Source organism: Lissotriton helveticus, chromosome 7 (assembly GCF_964261635.1).
Source record: "Lissotriton helveticus chromosome 7, aLisHel1.1, whole genome shotgun sequence".
Taxonomy (NCBI): Eukaryota; Metazoa; Chordata; class Amphibia; order Caudata; family Salamandridae; genus Lissotriton; species Lissotriton helveticus.
The window spans coordinates 154,457,110-154,478,359 of NC_136068.1; the positions used below are offsets into that span (position 1 = coordinate 154,457,110).

The following is a 21,250-nucleotide window of genomic DNA, read 5'->3' on the forward strand; positions in this document are numbered from 1 at the left end:
GTATAGACAGTGTGCATACAAGGTATATGAGGTCCAAATAACTTTTTACAAATCAAACTTATTGCAGTGCATCATACAATACTTAGTTAGTGAGTCTTTTGTCATATGAGCTTGCTCTTTCATTCCATGTAAATGTTTATCTGTGAAAAGGCCCTCTCAACATTGGCACTTGAGACGGGCAATGTAAAAACAGCCAGTACACAATTTGCTAATTCTAGCCACTGACATAGCTTTCCGTGCCAATAATGGTGCACCTGAAGATTGCAATTCTCTGGGGCAGGTTCTGCAACATATGCTTTGAACTGGGTATATATGCCCTCAGATATTGAAGCATTAAAAATTGAAGCAGTACTTTTAAAAGTCCAGAGAAATTTCCCCTTTATGGAAGGGATCTAGAACTTGTGCAGAGTACCTCAGTGAGGCTTAATTGACTTCAAATGCAATGGTTGGTGAAGGGACATTTCTATGCATCGTTGCAAGCCATTTCTCATGCACAGTAAAATAAAATTTCCTGAATTGCTCCTCAACATTTCTTTGCTTACCAAGTGGAAAGCATTCTAACATGGAACATTTTGCAGTACTGAAGTGACAAAAAGTGTTGCCCAGTCTACTTATAATGAAATGTTTCACATCTACACCAATTACGCTGAACACTTGGTAGGCAAGGGTGTTTTCAGACTCTAGTTTTTTTATTATGTCCACTACAGCAGTCACGTTTTCCTGTAAAAATCTAAGAATGCAGTAGGGTGTACTTTTTCGTTCACATCACTATCAATATGCAACCAAAGAGCCTCACATTTCTTGCCTTTGGCATCATCACTAAGCAAAAATTCAGTAAACGGTCGCCACATGGATGATATAGCATTCAGAGCTTCTGTCACTGAAAACCACCGGCTAATTGACATAGTTGGGATGATTTTCTTTGATGCCACACAGAGCGCAAAATGAGAAATATTTGCGTTTTAGTTCCCACACATAATGAAACAGTGCACCAGAAAGAACTGCAAAGTCAATAGTATTGTTCATTACCTCTGAGGATTATAAAGATGCTTTCAGCATACCATCTAAATAGTTGCAAGGCTCTCTTACAGGGAAGCAATGCAGCTCAGGTATCGATTTTGACAGGTCAGCACACAACCTTTTCATATACGTAGCTGGCTTACGGCAAATACAAACAATATCACTCCAATCTGTTGAACTTGGTAAGATGTTTTTGCGGCAGCATTCCAAGTGACACTGCATTCAATATTTTCCAAACATCTGGTGATATGTTTTCGCCACCATCCCAGATGCTTGGTGACCGCACTCTTTTCAACTATATCTGTAACTACACTTTGCATTAAATGTTTAAAGCCTTGGGTGTTTGGCAATTCACCTACTATCAATACTGCCTCGCTAGAAAAGGGGGCCGATGTATCAAAGGGTTTCAACCATTGAATGTGGGTAAATGTGATGGTACATACTGGGAAAGATTCTTATGAAATCAGCCATTTTACCTAACAGTGAAAGAATCAAATGTAGCCAAAATATCAATTATAGTTTTGATATTTCCTGATTCGCTACATTTTATAAAATAATTAAATAAGAACTAAAACATGCTTCTAAACCGTGTATCTGTAGACCTAAGACCACAAAACTGAAAAAAGCCAAAGGAAGAAGAAACAATATTTTAGTGACATCCACAAACAACAAAACTCAAGCAGAATAATGTTAGCACAGTCTTTATTACTGCTACCTTGTTTAACAACGTTACTTTGTATTGGACTCTTAAGTAAGAAATAAAATTGACTTTCACTCACCTTTCCTTTCTTTGCATGGCATTTAGTTTGTGGTTGTGAAGGTATTTTTTTTAGTGATTATATGTTAACACTTGTTAGGGATATTTTCCTTTCGGTGGAGTTTTATCCGTTATTATAGGTTTAAACATAAAACAGCCATTACAGAATAATGGGGTAACCCAATAATCATCACCAGACCTGGGTACAATTCGGGAATTAAAACATTGGTCCGTGACTGCTTAAAGGAGAATTGAATTACAATCTATCTAGTGTGTGTTGCTATCACAGTCAACACTAGTAATTAATACCATGTAGAAAGACAACTACGTTCCAAAGTAGCAAGATAAGCGGTTTTTAGACCATACAGTAAATGTAAAACAAGGAATAGCGCCAAAAGTAATTATGGTATATTTATTTCATATACTTGAAATAAATCATAATTTATGCATTTACAGAAATACAAGGTTGCATGAAGGGGAAATGAGGGAAGAGTATGCTCGTGATGGATAGGGATAGGTAGAAGCGACTATCCTTCTACACCCCCTCCCGCCAACTACGATCGTCCAATCAAGCCCTCGCCGCAATTCCGCGCATCCATTAATCCACCATGGGGGGAAGATCCTTCTCCTACCTAGCGGCCAAAACCTGGAATTCTCTCCCCACCCACCTCCGCCTCACACAGAACCACCTCTCCTTCAGAAAGCAACTAAAAACTTGGATATTCGATAAGTAAAGCACCCCCCTCCCTCAAGCGCCTTGAGACCCTCTGGGTGAGTAGTGCGCTATATAAATTTTGGAACTTGAACTTAGAAGTCACTGGTTGAAAATTACACACTATTTCAATAATTACAAAAAAACTGCACGGAAAGATCAGTATAGAGAAAGCTGTCCTTGCTAAAATACTTATATCATATTATACAATTTTAAATGCATCAATGCAACTTCAGAAGATGGGGGAGAAATGCAGTACAGGCCTCGTGTGGGTGGAGAGCGTCATCGTTTCGACTCACCTGGTGCATAAAGGGTGACTTAAACCTCTGCTGCGAGTCTTCTTCAAGACAAAATGGGGCAACCTAATCCTGGTGCCGCGCCAGCATCACAGGTATGTCGAGGAAGAACGATGAATCCAAACCAGGTCGGTAATATCCCCTGGTTAATGGAGAATTCCACTTAAGCGGACCAGTCTTATGAAGTCCTCAACGGTAATATAAACCGTAATACTGAGCATCCATGGTTATGCAGTATCCAAATAAATTGGGAGAATATCTTAACTGAAGAAAAACAGGCGTTGCGCGCCTCGCGATGATCGTCCTGCCGAGTTCAGCTCGCCTTGCGAGGATCGTCCTGCCGAGTTCAACTCGGCAGGACCGGTACCAAAGCAGTACCTCCCTAACTTTCTAGGTGCATCTGCCAGTTGATGGCAATTCAGGTATGTTTGGTAAATATAAGATGAGAGCCCTCTCCACCCCCAGGCAGCAGCCACTGGGATCCTGTCCCAGAAATGACTTCCCTGAAGAGGTGTATTTATTTATTGAATTTATAGAGCACTTGGCTGCCCAAGGGCTTCCCAGCGCTAAAAGAATTCTGAAAGAGACGCGCTGAGCCAACGCCTAATTATTGTGGGAAGATGCAGGTTTTTAGATTTTTTCTGAAAGCTAATTCATTTGGGGCAGCTCGAATTTCCAGTGGGAGGGCATTCCACAGCTTAGGTATCAGTTGGGCAAAAGATCTGCCTCCTCATCTGGCTCTTTTAACTCTGGTAGTCTTAAGGAGCTATTGGTGTGCGGATCTGAGATGCCTGGAAGGAATGTACCTGGATATCAGGTTCCTCAGTTTTTCATGCACAGAGTTGTTAATAGCTTTTGTAGCTAAGCAAATAGTTTTAAACTTTACTCTAGCCTCAATAGGTAGCCAGTGGAGCTGTTTAAGTGCTTCCCTAACAGAGATGCGGTTGGGGATCTTTAACAAAAGTCTAGCAGCCACATTCTGTACCACTTGCAACCTCCTAGTGAGATTTTGCCTTCTTCCTTAGATGCAAGCACTTCATGCCCTCCTCCTTCACCTCAAACCTCAACCTGCCTTGATAAGATAAGAGGGTGTACTGCATGGCATGGGAAAGCTCTGCTAAGCTGCCACCTGCTTCTGCCAAATTGTCACCCTGCGTGTGATGCCGGCAGCGACATAATCAGACCTTTAGTTGCACAATCTGTGTACAGAGGTAACACTGTTATGCTACTCCGGAAAGTGATGCTTAGCTTCTAAGGGGCCTTCACCGTACACTACTGGAGAAGGAATGCTCCTTCACACTGCTGTACTAATTCTGTGCCTAGTAACTACTAATTATATGTTTCACGAAAATCAGTAAGCGTTGTGTTTTAAAAAAAAATCTGGATTACCTCTATATGGGCGTCTGCTGAAGACTCTGAACTGAGAATGCCCATGCCCTCATCTCTAACTTCATCACCAGTGCCCACCATAGCCACCTGACTGCCCATCACTCTTCTTGCACTCTGCTACCTTTGACACATTGTTCATGACACTCTCTTTCCAACTGCAGGCACTCTCCTGGCCTTCCTATAGCCTCGCAAAATGATCACACTGTGAAGTATGTAGTGTGTGTTCTGCTAATCGGCATGCTTCAAGGCTCTGTCCTCCGCTTATTCTTCACCTTACTCAAAATCATGTCTTTTTCAGACATCATGTCTTCCTTGAATTTCCCCTTGTATCTCCTTGCCAACAGCACCCAAATCTTATTCTGTAACCATTACCTTACAGTCTTACAAGAGGCTTTAAGGCCTGAAGGGACTCTTGTAAAAAAAATGTCTGTGACACATCGCATTCGGTCTGCCTGTGGTGTCTGGAATCGAATCATGACTGCAAAGCACACAGTGACTGTGCGTCAATGAACCTGAAGGCAATCCAGGAATGCAAGGCAAAACTTGACTTTGCCAAGCATAAGAAGACTCCTTACTGAGAACGATCTAAGTTGCAGCCCAAGTCCAAGGTTCGGTCCCTTCCCCACTGCAGGGGTCGCAAAAGCTGCTACCGAGGCCTGTCCTCATTGTGATCCAAATCATCCAGTAGTAATAAAAAGAAGCACAATAAATCAAAGCGGGACTGTGCCTATCTCGCAGTTTGCATTTGCCTGAGTTGGTGTGCCGGCATGACTATCTATCTTGCTCCCAGAGTCGCCCGACTTCATAGTTGATTGCGCAATTGGTTTGGGCACAACCAGAGTTTCCGGGGCCATCTGCCACTCCGCAACAGATTGAAGAGTTAAATGCAGCCATGTTCTGACTCTTTGGATCCCTGCTAACTCCCTTTGGTGAGCCTTGGGGGAACTAAGGAGTAGAGAAGGCTTCCATGTGGCAGAGTTGCCTTCATGCCAGTTAGACCCTCTGTGCACATCACAACACTTCCAGCTCTGGTCACAGACCCTGCTTCTGACGCCTTGATATGTAGCGGTCCCTGGGACTTCGACAATAATATCAAATTTATTGACGCCGGATAAGGAGCCACCCAAAGTACTGTCGGACTCAGAGTCTGCGCTAGTCCGGCCTCAACTGAAACTGTGTGCTCCATCCACTTGAACTGCCACTTCCACAAGGGAGACCGCACACTATGGACTCACTTTTCAGCATGGACTCGGGCAAGGATTATGACACTGGCTGAGATTGGTCAGCACCTGTGTCATAGACATCAATTGATATGAGGACTTGCAAGAGGCTAGTGCTCTTAATACTTCCCCTGAGATTAGAGTTTTCTCACCCCCCCAGACCAGCCACAGCGGTTTCTGCTACCTATGACTTAATGCATATGACGGCCAAAGTCCTTGACCTCCAGCTCCCTACCTTGGTGATCAAGCCCAACTGGTTGAGAGACGTTCTCCAGCTAGGGCAGACCTCTTCAGAGTCCTTTTTACCATTTAATGAGGCTTCTAAAAGATACCGATAGGAAGTGTATACGTGTGGAAACATTTGGGAAGCAATGTATTTCTTCCACCAGTCTGGCTCTCCGATCAGTAAATGGCAGTTGCTTTTCTGGGATGCTATTCCCACACCGTTTGGGACATGATAGCTCAAGTCCCCCTGGTGTCCCTGAAGGTCTCCGACCTGCCCTTCCGCAGGCTATCCAGGATGGTTGTGGTGCTGCCAAGTTCATGTTTGTTGTGACTTGGACATCACCAATTCCACTGGGTCAGCCACTGGCACCAGTTTTACCATTCACTGCCATGTGTGCTGCGATCAATCTGGTTCTCAGTTGATGTCCAGTCCTATCTTACGGGCATGCCTTTCGATGGGACTCTTTTGTATGGTGCACAAATTTGATTATGCTTTAGATTAAATTAAGAAGAGCAGGGCTACTGCATGCTCCCTCAACTTATCTACCCAGCTTCATCAATCACACCAATGTTACTGCTCCCTCTGCAGCTTGGTACAGCTACACAACTTTGGAGGTCAGGGTGCCAGACTTTGATGACTGGATGTTGAAAGCGTGCTAGCCATAGGCATTCGTCAACCACCTCCGGACTACGGCAAATCTCCTGTCTCATTTGGGGTTCACTATCAGTGTGCTTCTCAGGAACTCGGATCCTCAGGAACATTACCTCCCAGAAGCCACAGAGGCTCTGAGTGACTAGACTGTTGTAAGGGATTTAGGAAGAGTACTCCGGGGAAAGAGACCTGTAAGTAAAGAAACAACACAAAACTAGACAATCTATGATATAATCTATTCACACACTTTTGTGCAGAGCTTGATTACACCTAGGAGTCTTTCAACAGGATTCGGGTAATTGTTAAAAGCAACTCAACTTATTGCAACACACCACTTCTGTTACAAAAAAATAAAACTCAGAGATAGTCTATGAGCCACCACCAAAAGTAAGAGGATTCTTTTGCAGGATTAACAATTTGTAGCATACTGAGTTATACTTTACTCGAGAAAACTTCCCACATCGACTCCTATGTTCATGTAAACAATCCCTTTTTTTTGGGCCAAGTTGATCACTCTCGGAGTGATTTCACCAATTGTCTTTATTTTTTATAACAACTGTCCATGCATTTGGCCAACAACCTTATTAGGCACAATACAACTAGTAGTCGTTTGAAATGAACCTTCAGTCTTTATGCGGCACTCAAGCTCCCAAATATCATCAAATGTAACCCAACAAACAAGCACCTTCTACCCATGAGTTGGGAGCATCACCGGACTCCTGTCCCATTAAGCGGGGGAGATCAGAAAGATCGCTGCTCCTTCTCGCCGCTTTTTCATGAAGGCTTACCTGAAACCAGCAGGCTCTCAACACTGCATCAATAACAGGCACAGAAGAGCAAATTAGTCTTCTTTATATAGGAAGCATAATCCAAGATGGGTGCCGAGTCCTTGTTCTTGGAAGATGTTCTGGAATGGTGGCCTTCTTGAAACAATATGTTTCTGAGGATGACCAATCGGCAGGCATCTTAACCTAGTCTTGCTCCAAAGTTATCTACTGTGCAGAGTACTTGTGTCCATGCTTGTGTGCAGCAGAAAGCGAATTGGAGCCGTCATCAGAAGTTTAGCAATACCACAACCTCGGACCTCTCTGCTGATGCCTCTTGCCACATGGTTGATCCTATCTGCCCCAGAGGGGCCATGAACAGGAGACCAAGGCTCTTGTTCTGACAAGGGTAGCACAGGTATGAGCAGTCAGATGGGCTTGGACCACAGCGGAGTGGGAGTGTGCCAAAGTCACCTGACTCCTCCTATACACTTCCAGTTTTGTGCCTTTCCCCTGGGAAGGAGCGCTCAGAACATTCAGGCTTTGATCATGATCTTTCAGCTTCTGTCCTGGATTTCAGTGAGTTTGACTCTGAGGCTGCTGGGATTGATGGCCTCCTGCATCCTGCTAGTCGAGCATGCCAGGTGGAAAATGTGGGCTCTGTAGTCTCAGTAGTCCCAACATCAAGTGGGCCTCTCTGACCACATCCAGATCTTGGAGGAGACTGCAAAATACCTGCATTGGTGGTTACTGGACCATGATTGGGTCAGCGGCAGATCTCTCTCCCTACCTCAACCAGAGCGGACAGTGGTGACTGATGCGTCACTTCTGGGTTGGGGTGGCTACCAGGGAGAGGTGTAGCTCAGAGGCCTCAGGCGGAGTCCCAGCTCCATATTAACATTCTGGAGCTAAGGACCATCTTCTTGACCTTGAAATCTTTCCTTCCATCCATCAAAGGGGAGTCTGGTACAGGTGCACATGGACAACACCACTGCCATGTGGTACTCCAACAAACAGGGTGGGGTCAAGGACCCTGTGTCAGGAGGCTTGCGCCTGTAGAAGTGGCTGGACCACCACAGAATGTTCCTGGTGGTGAACCACCTGGCAGAATTGCTGAATGCTATGGTCAACGAGCTCAGCTATTGGCTATTCGCAGATCATGAGTGGCAATTACATCCCGATGTGTTGAAAGGTCTCTTCCGCAAATGAGGTGAACTGTGGCTCAATCTGTTCCCCAACGCTGAGATCGCGCAATGTCAGCACTTCTGTGCGTTGAAGTGTCCAAGACATCTCTCTCACTGAGACACATTTCACCTTAACTGGAACGAAAGACTCCTGTACTCCTTTACCGCTGTTATCACTCCTGCCCTTTGTCTTCTCAAGAAGATCAATACCAACAGGGCCCAAGTCATCCTAGTGGCCCCGAATTGGGCATGAAGAGTATGGTATCCAGCACCCCTGTGTCTGAGCATCTGTCCTCTGATCAGGCTGCCCCTCCAGGAGGATCTGCAGTTGTAGCAGCAGCACTGGGGTCTGAACCTGGGACAGTGTCCACTTCATGCCTGGAGGTTGAGCAACGACAGCTGATCACCTTCAACCTTCCTCCGGAGGTGGTGGATCTCATCTTGGCAGCCAGATGTCCCTCGCCAAAAATGATGTACGCCTGTCGTTGGGACAAGTTTGTGGTTTTGGTGTGATACACGCCAGATTAAACATCCCCAGCCCAAAATATCTGATGTTTTGTTGATTTTGTAGGTCCTAGACCGACCAGGCCGAGCTCTGGGCTCAGTTTAAGGTAACCTTTTGGCTTTTTAATTTGTTTTGCAATAGCCAGATAGTTTTTGAAAGGTTTCCAACATTTGTTTCTTCCTTCTCCCTTTGTTGTGCCACAGTGGGACCTCTACTTGGTCTTTACTTCTCTAATGTGCAGTACATTTGAGCCGCTTCACATCTGCCCTTACCACAGCTTCTTACTCTCAAGACACTATTCCTCATCACGATTACTCGGCACAGTGGGTGAGTAAGCTTCATTCTCTCCGTGTCAACCCGCTTTACACCACCACCTACCCAGACAAACTGGTTCCTTTGACGGGAATATCCTTCCTACCAAAAGTTGTGATGACGTTCTACGTGGTTTAAACCATCACCCTGCCGGCGATTCATGCTCTGCTTCACCCTTCCAAAGATGAGGAGAGACTCCATTGCTTGGATCTCCCGAGAGCCCTGAGCTTTTACATAGATCGTATCAAAGAACACTGGGTGGTGGATCAGCTCTTTGTAGGGTTCTCTGGATTGAAGAAAGATGAGGCTGTGCAGAAGAGAACAATCTCTCATTGGATTGTGCTCTTCATTAAGATCTGCTACACAATAGCTAAAAAGCACCCTCCATAAGAACTGTGTGCTCATTCTACCAGGGCCAAAGTTGCTATCACTGCTGTAGCACATGATGTCCTTCTCCTAGACAATTGCCAAGCGGCTGTGTTGGCGTCTCTCTATACGATCCCGATGCACCATTGTCTGGACAGTCATGTTCACCGATAGGGCCATTTTGCCCGTCGGTCCTGCAAGACTTCATGGTTTGAGTACAGTCACTGACCCGCCTTCAAGTAGGGACTGCTTGGGTATCTATTCAAAAGGTGAGGTGTCTGTTGGCTAGAATTCTCTGTCAGAAATCCAGGTTACTTACCTTTGGTAACACTTGTTTTGGTAGAGACTCTATCTAGCCGCAGATTCCTCACGGACCCTTCCATCCTCCCCATTCTGTAGTTGTACCCTAACCATTAATAAGATTCCAAGTCTAGGAATCTGTACACTGGTCACTTAAATTTGCTTTGTGTCTGGGGCGGGGACACTCTCAAAAGCAACTGATTTCAGTACACAGGAGTGACATCTATATAGGTTCTGCACATCATTTCCAGAGAGAAACGCGGTTGGTGCAGAGCTGGAGGCAGCCACCTGCTGGAGAGCAGATGTACTGCTGAAGTGTTTCCGAATCCAGTCTAAGGCCTAGTGAATATTCAAAAGGTGAGAAATCTGCAGCTAGAAAGAGTCTCTACCAGACAGAGCATTACTGAAGTTAAGTAACTTGTTCTTTATGAAGGTAATTTCATACCTCAGAATAGGGTTGCAAGGAGAAGCATACCATTTCTAATGCTCTTGAAGAAGGGCCTTTAGTGAAAATATGCCACTACGTGCCCAGCAACTCGTTTCACAGAAGCTTTTACCAAATTATGTTAATGGCTTACATTTTAACTGAATGCATAAAAGGTTGCTCTCTCAGGCATATTCTTTTTCTTCCACACTTCTAATTACATTAAATGACATCTCCACATTTTAAAATGTTTTTTAAAAAAAGGAAATCCCCCTCATGTTAATCCTTATGTCTCACACATGCTTTTCCTGTACATTTGTTTTCAGCATACCACAGTACTTCCTCTGCTCCTCATGGAACTGTTTGTGTGTTCACATGAGTATCCCAGTAAGAAGAAGGGGCTGCTGGCACTTAGCGTCTTTTGCTTTGCATACCTGGCCTGGTGAGAATTTATCCTTTCATAAACAACTTTGAAATTAGTTATGTTTATTTGGCTGAATGCGATGTCATTTCAAATGTGTGGATTTATGTGCATAACATACCCCAAAAGCTAAAGACCAAAGAGAGTTGCGGCTCTCCTATTACCATGACTAGAGAATCGGGATTTCATTAAAGACTTGGAGGCTAACATTATGCATATCCCTTTTAATGCAGACCCAAGCAGCCGCATACATCATAAAACAAAGGTTTCACAATAGAACATTAGCAAACAGATAAAAGGCATGAGCACATAACAATTAGCCTCTTTTAAATGTGGTGAAAGGAAGGAGAAGTCCCATAAACTTTAAGAAGACTCGATAATAAATCTCTAAGCCATCACAAAGAGAAGAAAGATGAGCGTTGAATGAACTGGTCCGAAGAACAAAACCAAGAAGTTATGAGAGGTTATCTGAAAAAAAGGAGAGAAAAAATATGAATAATCCAAGAAGGATAAAACATTGGTGATGAAGCACATGTAAGAGAAAAAATTAAGCATATATGATAAACATAGCAATAAGCAAAACATAAGCACATACGAATAGAAATAACAAAATGTGTTCTGAATCTATAAACAACCACCCAAGGGAAAAGGTGGGAGGGATAATGTTAGGGTCCGAGTCTTTAACGAAATCCAGATTCTCTAGTCGTGGTAATAGGAGAATCGCAATTTCATTACAAGACCGGAGGCTACCATTATGCATGTTGGTAGCCGTTTAAGACAACATCAGACATATGAGCGATTGGTGTGCAATAGTGTTGAGCAAAAGTTCTAGAATTAGACCAATCTGCTGCTTTAAGAATATCATCTAACTTACCTCCGGACCAGAAGGAGTTACTGGCCAGTGCACCCCTGATAGAATGTGGTTTAAAAACATTCAGATCGATACCTGCTAGGTTCATAACAATCTTAACCCATCTAACAATAGAGGCAGAGGAAATACCTTTGTGAGGCTTAACAAATTAGATAAGTAACTGATTCACACCAGAGGGGCGAAGAGCATTCATTCTGAAATCATACTCTTTCATACAGTCTACAAGACATAGTTTTTTGTATAGATCAAAACGTGGGTAGAAGATAGAATCAGACATAGTCTTAGTTCTTTTATACACTTCAAATTTGACTCCAAACATGTCATAGGATCTATAAGAGATATCAAGAGCTTTAACATCAGAGACCCTATGGCAAGATATTAAGCAAAGTAATGTAGTGAGTTTAATGGAAATGTTCTTTCTGTTCAAGAGGGAGTTATCAGGCCAGCTAGCGAAAAGATCAAGAATGAATTTGACATCCCAAAGGGATTGGTATCTTGGTTTAGGAGGTCTCCTTAATCTAATACATTTAAGAACTCTACAAATAATAGGATTGTTACCTACCGTCTTACTGTTGATCAGAGAATGGCCTGCGGAAATAGCTGATCTATAACAGTTGATAGATCTATAACTAAGGCCCCTTTCAAAATGTTCCACGAGAAAGTTAACTATATCAACGATAGGTGCTTCCACAGAATCCAGGTTCCTTTCCACGCACCAACGAAACCAGACTTTCCAAATGTTGTTGTACCGGTAGTGTGTACCATGGGGCCATGACTCACCAAGGGGAGTTGAAGCTGTCGACGAAAGTCCTGCGAGATCGTTGCATCTCCTGACACTCTCCAGGCAAGAAGGTTGAAATTCCCTGTTTGAACGAGAGGGTGAATTTGACCGTCTATGTCTGTAAGGAGGTCCGCAAGGGCAGGAATTAGGAAGGGAAGATTGTAAGTCAGCTCAAGGGTAGTTGGTAACCAGGCTTGGGATGGCCAAAGGGGAGTTTCCAGGAAAATGGAAGAGTGTTGATGTTCACTTTCTGTAGGACTCTCTGGATCATGGGAAATGGAGGGAAAGCATAAGCGTTCATCCCTTCCCAAGATTGGAGAAATGCTTTTACCGCTAGAGCACCTGGTTCGTGCATCCAGCTGTAATAATTCTCCAATTGAAAAGTTAGTCTGCTCGCAAAGAGATCTATTTGGAAAGGACCCCAAAAATTGTTGAGGGAATCGAATACAGAGGTGTTGAGCTTTCAGTCACTGTGGTATAGGAGGAACCTTGAGTTCCAATCCGCACAAAGGTTGGATTTCCCCGGAAGATATTCCGCTCTCAGGGAGATCTTGTGTTCCAGGCAGAACACCCAAGGTTTCTTGGCTAAGTTCGAGAGGTCTTTCGATTTGGTACCTCCCAAGCGGTTTATGTAGGCGACAGCAGACATGTTGTCCATTTTGAAGAATAACTGATCTGCCTTGAAGAGTGTTTGAACCTCATTAGGGCAAAAAGACCTGCGGTTAATTCCAGGTAATTTTTATGATGGGAAGATTCTTCCTGAGACCAAACCCCTCCAGTGTTCTGATCTAGGAGACAGGCACCCCAGCCATGAAGGCTCGCATCTGATTCCAATACAAAATCTGGCACCAAACCAAAGATTGCTCTGCCGTTCCAGGCGTCCAAATTGTCTAACCTCCAGGTCAGTTCCAAAATGGCATCCTGGTTTAAGCAAACACGATCTCCGTACCAGAGGCCTGATCTCAGAGCTCTTGCTATTATTCTTTGAAGGGCTCGATAATTTAGGGGCCCCGGAAAGATAGCTTGAATAGAAGAAGAGAGAAGACCCAGGAGCCTGGCTAGTTCTCTTAAGGATAGATTTTGTTGTTTTAGGACGTGTTTTTTATCTCTTTCCTGATTTTGGAAATCTTATGGGAGAAGAAGAAGGCAATTTGTGGTGTCTACCGTGAAACCCAAGAATTCCATAGTCTTTGAGGGGGATAGTATTGATTTCTCCTTGTTTATGATAAATCCCAGGTTCTCTAAAAGGTCTACAACAATCTCCAGGTCTTGAATAATTTGAGAGTGATCTTGAGACAGGTTAAGGATGTCATCTAGGTATATGATAAGACGAATACCCTTTTCTTTTAAAGATGAGGCGACCGCTCTCATAACCTTGGTGGAACACCAAGGGGCTGAGGACAGGCCGAAGGGAAAAGCTTGGAATTGAAACACGGTTCTTCCAAATAAACTGAAAGAAGGGTTGATGTTCCTCGGCCATTGGAATGGTGAAGTAGGCATCCTTTAGATCTAATTTGACCAACCAGTCCCCTTCCAACAACAGGTCTCTCAGAAGATGGATGCCTTCCATCTTGAAGTGTCTGTAAACAAGGTATTTGTTGAGCTCCCTCAGGTTTATGACGGAACTCCAACCTTTGTCCTTTTTTTCTACAAGGAAGAGTGTGCTTATAAACCTCAGCAAGTCCATAGGGACGTCTATAATTGCGCCTTTCTGAAGCATTGAGGAGATCTCCTCCTCTATTATTTTCTCCTGAGCTAAAGTGAGGGGAATTTCCCTGGGGAGTGAATTTTGAATTGGAGTTCCTGTGAAATCCATAGCAAATCTGACAACGTTATTTAAAACTCAAGGGTCTTGAGTGATGAGTTTCCAGTTCTGAGAAAAGAATTTTAGTCTGCCTCCCACCTTTGGTGAAGAAGAAGGGGAAGGATAAAGGATTGTAGTACTCACTTTGAGGGTTGGTGTCGCCAGACGCTCCTCTCGCTCTGAAGCCCCTTGAGCGGAAGCCCCTTCCTCTTGGTGGGTAGAATTGAGGTTGATTACGAGGTTGGTATCCTCTTCCACCGTAACCTCTGGATCTCTAATAGGGCCTGCGGTTGAAGCGGCCGGAAGACTGGCCCCTTCTTCCGGCCCTGCCAAAAAGGTTGTTGGAATTGAAGACCCTCTTCATATTCTGATGGGCTTTGTCCAATGCTGTGAAGGTAGAAACGTATTTACCTAGGCTTTTAATTAGGTCTTCACTGAAAAGCAAACCCTTAGGGTTGAGAGAGGGTTCCTTGTCAGCTAAGTCACTCAATTTGGGTGTAATCTTAGTTAAGACTACTCTTCTCCTCTCGGAGTTATGACCTGCGCTTGCGTTGCCCAGCAAAACTAAGGCCCTTTGGCTCCAACCTCGAATCATATCGGTGTTCAGTGGAGAGCCATTAAGATAGCTGTCTTCGGCAGCATCGATGATCTTAGCTAAAGATCCTAGAACATCCAGGACCCGGTCTTGGCAGATCTTAAGGGATCTCTCTAAACCCTTTCTGGGATCCTTACCCAGTTTGAAAAGGTATGTTATTAGTTCAGAGTCGAGGTTTGGGGTCTGGCAAACCCTCCCCTCGATTGAGGGTCTAGAGCATTCAGCTCTTAAAAGATTGCGGGTCTCCCTCTCCAGAGGATTTCTTAGCCATTTTGCAATAAATTTGCAAACGTGATCATAGGGGATCCACTCTGAACTCCTGGCATGTTTGATATTAAGAGGAGAAAACATCTCCTCTCCCAGGGTGTCAAAGATACTGTATTTTGAGGAGGAAGGCAAATTATCCTCAAAGAGTTGGGAATCAAGATCTTGCTCGTTCTCGTTTAGGTCGAGGATATATTCATCCGGGAATTCAGAGGCATCATCATCATGCTCATCGGCATGAAAGTTGTCATCATGTCCAAATTGGAGGCCATCATCACTTTGAGCACGTGGATAGTTTGTGCCGCGGTGGACACCCATATACTTTGTGCCGCTGAGGACACCTTTCAATGTCGTGCCGCTAAGGACACCTGAAATGTTCGAGGTGTGGAGACCTCCCATAAATTTCGAGGTGCCAAGACCTCCTGTAGTGCTCTTTGTGGTAGGCTCAATATTTTTGGTCTTTTTAGATTTCTTAATCCTTATTTCAATGAGATCGTTCTCGTCCATCTGATTATATTCTGTGGTATCATCTTCTTCAGAGGGGAATGATCTCTTGGAGGCCATAACCTGGAATAGTGTTGAGAACATACAGGATCTCATTTCTTTGTGAATTAGGTTCTTAATTGCCTCATTACCAATATCAGATACAGGGTTGCTAGCCTCATCTGAGTCTATGTCAGACATAGTGTAAGGACTATGAAGGATTATATTTTACCCCCTTTTTTATTTTTATGACCTCCTGTATGTATTTTGTTTCTTCAATTTTGTATGAATTGAGTCCAGGGCAGTATAAAAAAGGGGGGGGGGGTGAAAAAGCGAGTTGGAGGTAATGACAGAATAAGATATAAAAACAATCATTGAGTACAATTAGTAAGAGTAATCACATGAGGAACCTATCTGCTTGGAGCCGCATTTAAAAGAGGCTAATTATTATGTGCTCATGCCTTTTATCTGTTTGCTAATGTTCTATTGTGGAACCCTTGTTTTATGATGTATGAGGCTGCTTGGGTCTGCATTAAAAGTGATATGCATAATGGTAGCCTCCGGTCTTATAATGAAATTAAGGTTGACATGTTTATAGTGACTTCTCCTTAAAAACTGAAAATGTTATACATTTCCAAGTGAAGGTATTACCCTCACCTCATGTGCCAACCCAGCCTTAACTCCCACTACTGTTAATACCTGATACATCTTGTGTGACCGGCTTTATGATGTTGTGGTAAGGATTTTGAAATGACTGTTGAGCATAGAAAAATAGCAGCTGTGTGCATGCATTATTGCTGGTATTCTGGCATATAATGGTGGTGGTGAAGGTGTATGTGTGCAGACACAATGGTCTGTATGTGGTTGTTTGAATGCTAGTTGTATTGATGCATAATTGTAGCTGTGTTGATACAAGATGGTTGATTATAGATGGTGATGGTTGTTATTCACGGAGTAGGTTTGTGATGTGATGTGTTTATATCCTTCATTTACTTTGTTTGTAAGATTGTTATAGGATGTAATTGTAAGGCTAAGTTCTTGAACTCACACTGTTTTACATTGGTAATTGGTGGCTGTGTGGGTTTGTGGTGTTAGCTGTTTTGGCATCTGTGTATTGATATGTTATGGTTGTTGTGAGTCTACTACTGTATGTGTTTGGATGTATATTGTGCCTGCTTGAAGGTCAGCAAAAGACTGGACAATGTATGGAGTAAAATAAAGACATCAGCAGCTACTCAGTAGACAATTGTGACCTATGATGCACTTCTCAATAGATAGGTACAGACAGCAGCAGTGGGAGGAAACCGAGGAGATTATTCAACATCTCCCTAAAGCATTTACGAACAGGGCAAAATAGATCATACAGGAAGGGACAGTAGTTTCAAATATGTGCTCAAAACTGACAACATACAAATATACAGAGGCACAAAGCTCAAAAGATACACCTGACACCAAATATCAGGTTTCAGACCTGAAGTACAGGAAAACAACATCACACATTTAAAAGTGGAATGATTATGTGAAAGAGTTGTGGTTGATTTCCTTAAACAAATTAAAAAGGCTAATGACTCTGACTAAGCGATGAGAGAATTACTAAGAAAGAGTCCCTTTAGAGGAGCTACAACCACTAATAGAAGTAGCCAGAGTCAAACCCAATTCCATCGCCATTCTTTCCTAGGCTACCAAATTCAGTGAGGTAGTAGCCTACTTCTCAGATGAGCAGACAAGCCAAAATAAGCATACTTTTCACTCCAGAGATAGAGGAAAATTCAGGCCCCAGAGGGAAGGGGCAAAACAAATGACTGGGTCAAGAGTGCCTGCGATCACATGACTCCTGTCTTGGGCAGAATAAGTGTTTTTCTGCAAGACTGGCAGAAAATCCTGTCAGACAAGTGAATACTGAACATAATAAAACATGGTTATTGCAGAGAATTGGGAGGCAAACCACTACATCTACCACAAGTAGGAACTGTTGTAAAAAAATAGGACTTATGCAAAAAGGGTTGCATCATGGAAATTTACTCCATTTACTGCGTTTTTTCCAGAGCTCAACTTAACGCTAAGACCCATTTTAAATCTAAGGCTTCTAAACCGATGTTAAAACAGTAAGATTCAAAATAACAACTCTACAGTAAGTAAATCCTGTGTAGGAAGAAGAATACCTAGCAACAATAGATCTCAAAGATGCATATTTCTTCATCCTAATCAACAAAGAATAGCTCAATTTGTCTCATGTTTGTGATGGGGATAAACGTTACCAACTCAGTGTTACCCTTTAGAACAAAATTGGTGCAACGGTGTTAACAAAATGTTTAACAGTTGTCTCAGCACCACATGATTCACGTGTACCCTTTCCTCGATGAGTGGCTGATAAGGCAGAATTAATTCCATCCTTGCACAATAACACAAACCAGTTCACATAGACATTATACTCATTGGGGTTAACAATCAACATGAAGAGATATTCTCCCCTATCCTCTCTTGAGAAAAATATTCCTTGGAGCAGAGTTGAAAACAATCAGGAAATGGAATTACTCAAAAAAGAGTTCTGGAATTAGAAGAACAAGTTCGCCTCTGACAATGAGGACAGTAATGAAAATACTGGGTATGGACATCCTGCATGCCCTTAATACCACTCATAATAGGCTCCATGTGATACCTACATAGGAGTGGCTCACACATCGGTGGTCCAAGTCAGCAATGGATTGGGATGACATAGTGGTTGTAACAAATAAGATGCAAAGGAGCTGTAATAGTGGTCACAAGAGAACATGGCAAAAGAAAGGCACTTTGTAGACTAGGGGCCAGATGGAGGAGACAAAATACCAGTCGGTAACGGACGATTTCGGCCGTTACCGACCGGTATTTAGGAATTGGCATGTAGTGGCCTTGATTTTACAGAATCGGTAATTTTACCGATTCGGTAACTTCCAGATGTAGGTGGGACTCTTCTGAGTCCCAAAGGCCTTTCAGATTCGGTATTTTACCACCAAATCCAATTGGGTGGTAAAATACCGAATCCAGGTGTGCATGCACATGTGTGCATGCACACCTATGCCATGTGACAGACAGACATGCCCTTAGGGCATGTCTGTGTGCCACATGGCACACATGCCTGTATTTGGGGTGCTAGAGGGTGTCAAAGTGACACCCCCTGCACCCTTGCTGGAATCGGTATTTACCGAATCGGTAAATACCGATTCGTTAATGCCCATTGATTCCTATGGGCTTCAATGCCCATAGGAATCAATGGGCATTACCGAATCGGTATTTACTGATTCAGTAAATACCGATTTTTACAGAATCGGTAATTCAATTACCGATTTTACCTAAATCTCCCTCCTTCTATTTTACCGATTCTTAAATACCGAATCGGTAAAATTCGGTATTTATGAATCGGTAAAATAGAATTACCTACATCGGGGCCCTAGGTGCCCTCATGGACAATCATCACAAATGCATTATATATGGTGTGGGGTGCACACATTGACAAACTCAAGATCAGAGGCAAGTGGACGCAACAATAGTTCTAAAAGTTTTTGATTCATAAGTAAAAGTGAAGCCTTTTCAATCAAAACTCCACTGCAATGTTTTACCTCAATAACTAAGTGGGGACAAAATCCTATCCACTCTCAAAGCTAGCTCAATAAATAGGAATATGGACAAACAGCAAAAACATAGGTTTAGTGGTGGCATATTTATTTTGGCATTTTGCAGTATTTGAGAATTAAGCTGTTGGCTCCATGAAGCTGGTAGCCTTTGGAAAGGTTGCTGGTGGAATGGGGTCTGACTCTAACTACTTCTATTAGTGGAGAGCAACACATAGACACGGACAAGCTGAGCAGACAGGAGGAAGAATCCCAGGGATTGGTATTAATTCGGGAGGTAGAAGACCTAATCCTCAATGCATGGGGATCACCAGACCTAAAGATGCCAAATGCCCAGACTTCAATTACAGGTATCCACGTTCCCAGTCCAAGGGGATGCCCAATCGATAAATTGATACTGAAAATGTGCATACCTTACCACCGCTATCACCCATACCATGAGTGGTCAACAAATGCAGACAAACACATAAGACACTGATCCTTATCGCAAATCAGTGTGCCTGCCAAACATTGTACTTGCATCTACCGAAAATAACAAAAGAAGAGATAATAAAAATCCCAAACAGAATAGGCCTACTGACATTGCAACAGGAAACGATATGTAAGCCACATCCCACCAGACTCAACCTAGTGACAGGGCTCCTGAGAAATTAGATTTGAACATTTACACCTGATGAAAGAAGGCATGGAGGCAATTAAACCAGCCACTCACAAATGCTATGCTGCAAAGAGGAAGTCGTTGATTATGGGGTGCAGTAACGAAAACATACAAGAAAATATAAAAAACGAAGAGCTCCTCTAATGGATTTTCTAAAATCCAAGTTGTTATATGCCTCCCTAAGATTACATTTAGCTGTGATAGTGGCATCTTTTAGATGAGAGGAGTGGAAAACCTTTTCAGAAAACCATTAATGAAAAGGTTCTCAGAAAGGACAAAGATTCTTACAAGACTAATGAGACAACTCTTTAAACCAGTGCAAAAGGCTGCTCCAGATCACCTCACATTCAAACGAGCCTTCCTCATTGCAGTCACCTCTCTTCCCAGAGTAAGTTTCAAGTACTAAATATTCAGGAACCATAAGTTCAGGTACTTAGAAAAAGTTGTAGGGCCAGCTCTAGTATGGTGGCAAACGCTCTAATTTGGAGTTGGTGATTACCAAATGCCCTTTGCATTGTACAAACCCTATAAGATGATATAAGCGTGTCACTTCAAAGTTCAAAAACAATTGGCGCATAAAGAAACGTCTAGATCCAGGAGGTATATTTCTTGGCGAAGTTTCTCTTTATTTTTCATAAAAGGATTTTTTCTTTAATGTTCCATAAATAAATTATCATAGCCAGCGCGTTTCATCTCCCAAGAGACTTCTTCAGGGCTATTAAAAAATACATACATATATAGTTTTAAAAAATTAGCCTGAACCCATCAATGACAATGCATACAATGAAACAAACATTACTACAGACTTTCATTCTTACAAAAACATGTACATGATTACTACCTTCAAAACACAGCCTATAAGCAAATTCATTAAACATCCAAAAATCTAATTATTATACAACCAAGATACAATATTTATCTGCAAACGTATTTGTACGAGCATGATCACCAAGTTAAACAGTAAGCATGTTTTGTTAAAAAACAAGAATAGTGATAGAATATATTCAAAAAGGAGGCTCCATAGAAATATTGTTATGATAATAATAAGCCCCATACCTTCAACGTGTGTCGTACAATTTCAAATCCAGTATTCATAAAGTTTCTATAAATATCAAAGACTCTGGAATAGCAGACATATAAAGTGTAAAAGACATATCTCATCTTTTTATGTTTAATATAGATGTTTAAATATATATCATGCACCTTTTTTATTTTTTATTTATATACACTTCCATTAATGTTTAATCTACATAAACCATGTATCACTCGATTTAGATTTCAAATCCTATATCTGTAGATCAACCAGATCGTACATTTAGGCGTCCTATCCCTCATCCTGAATCTTAATATCTGACTTCCATAGTAAAAAGCAGAAACCCATGGAAGTCAATACACGGTGAGGCACGCTACATTTTTTAGTAATTCACTACCTCAATGAATTACGGATCTTTAATTTCAGCAATATTAATTTTCAAATTTAGTTGGTGACTATATATTCAAAACTGTTCAGTTATGCTGTTCATTAGTGGTCACAGGCTTACAAGCATGCCAAATGCACACTCCGCAAGCAAATAAAGTGGCTGCAGTAGCTTATGTAAGCAATGTCACACTATAAGACATTTTCATGACAGCCACATGG

General features: G+C 42.5%; 1 protein-coding gene across 1 annotated transcript in view; it reads left to right on the forward strand.

Annotated features, from left to right (window-relative positions):
- Positions 1-21,250, forward strand: part of LOC144768278 (androgen-induced gene 1 protein-like) — a 198,650-nt gene that overhangs the window by 119,767 nt on the left and 57,633 nt on the right. Inside the window, exon 4 of the mRNA XM_078651831.1 lies at positions 10,453-10,568. Coding sequence (XP_078507957.1) covers positions 10,453-10,568 — 116 coding nt within the window. The remainder of the gene's footprint in view (positions 1-10,452; positions 10,569-21,250) is intronic.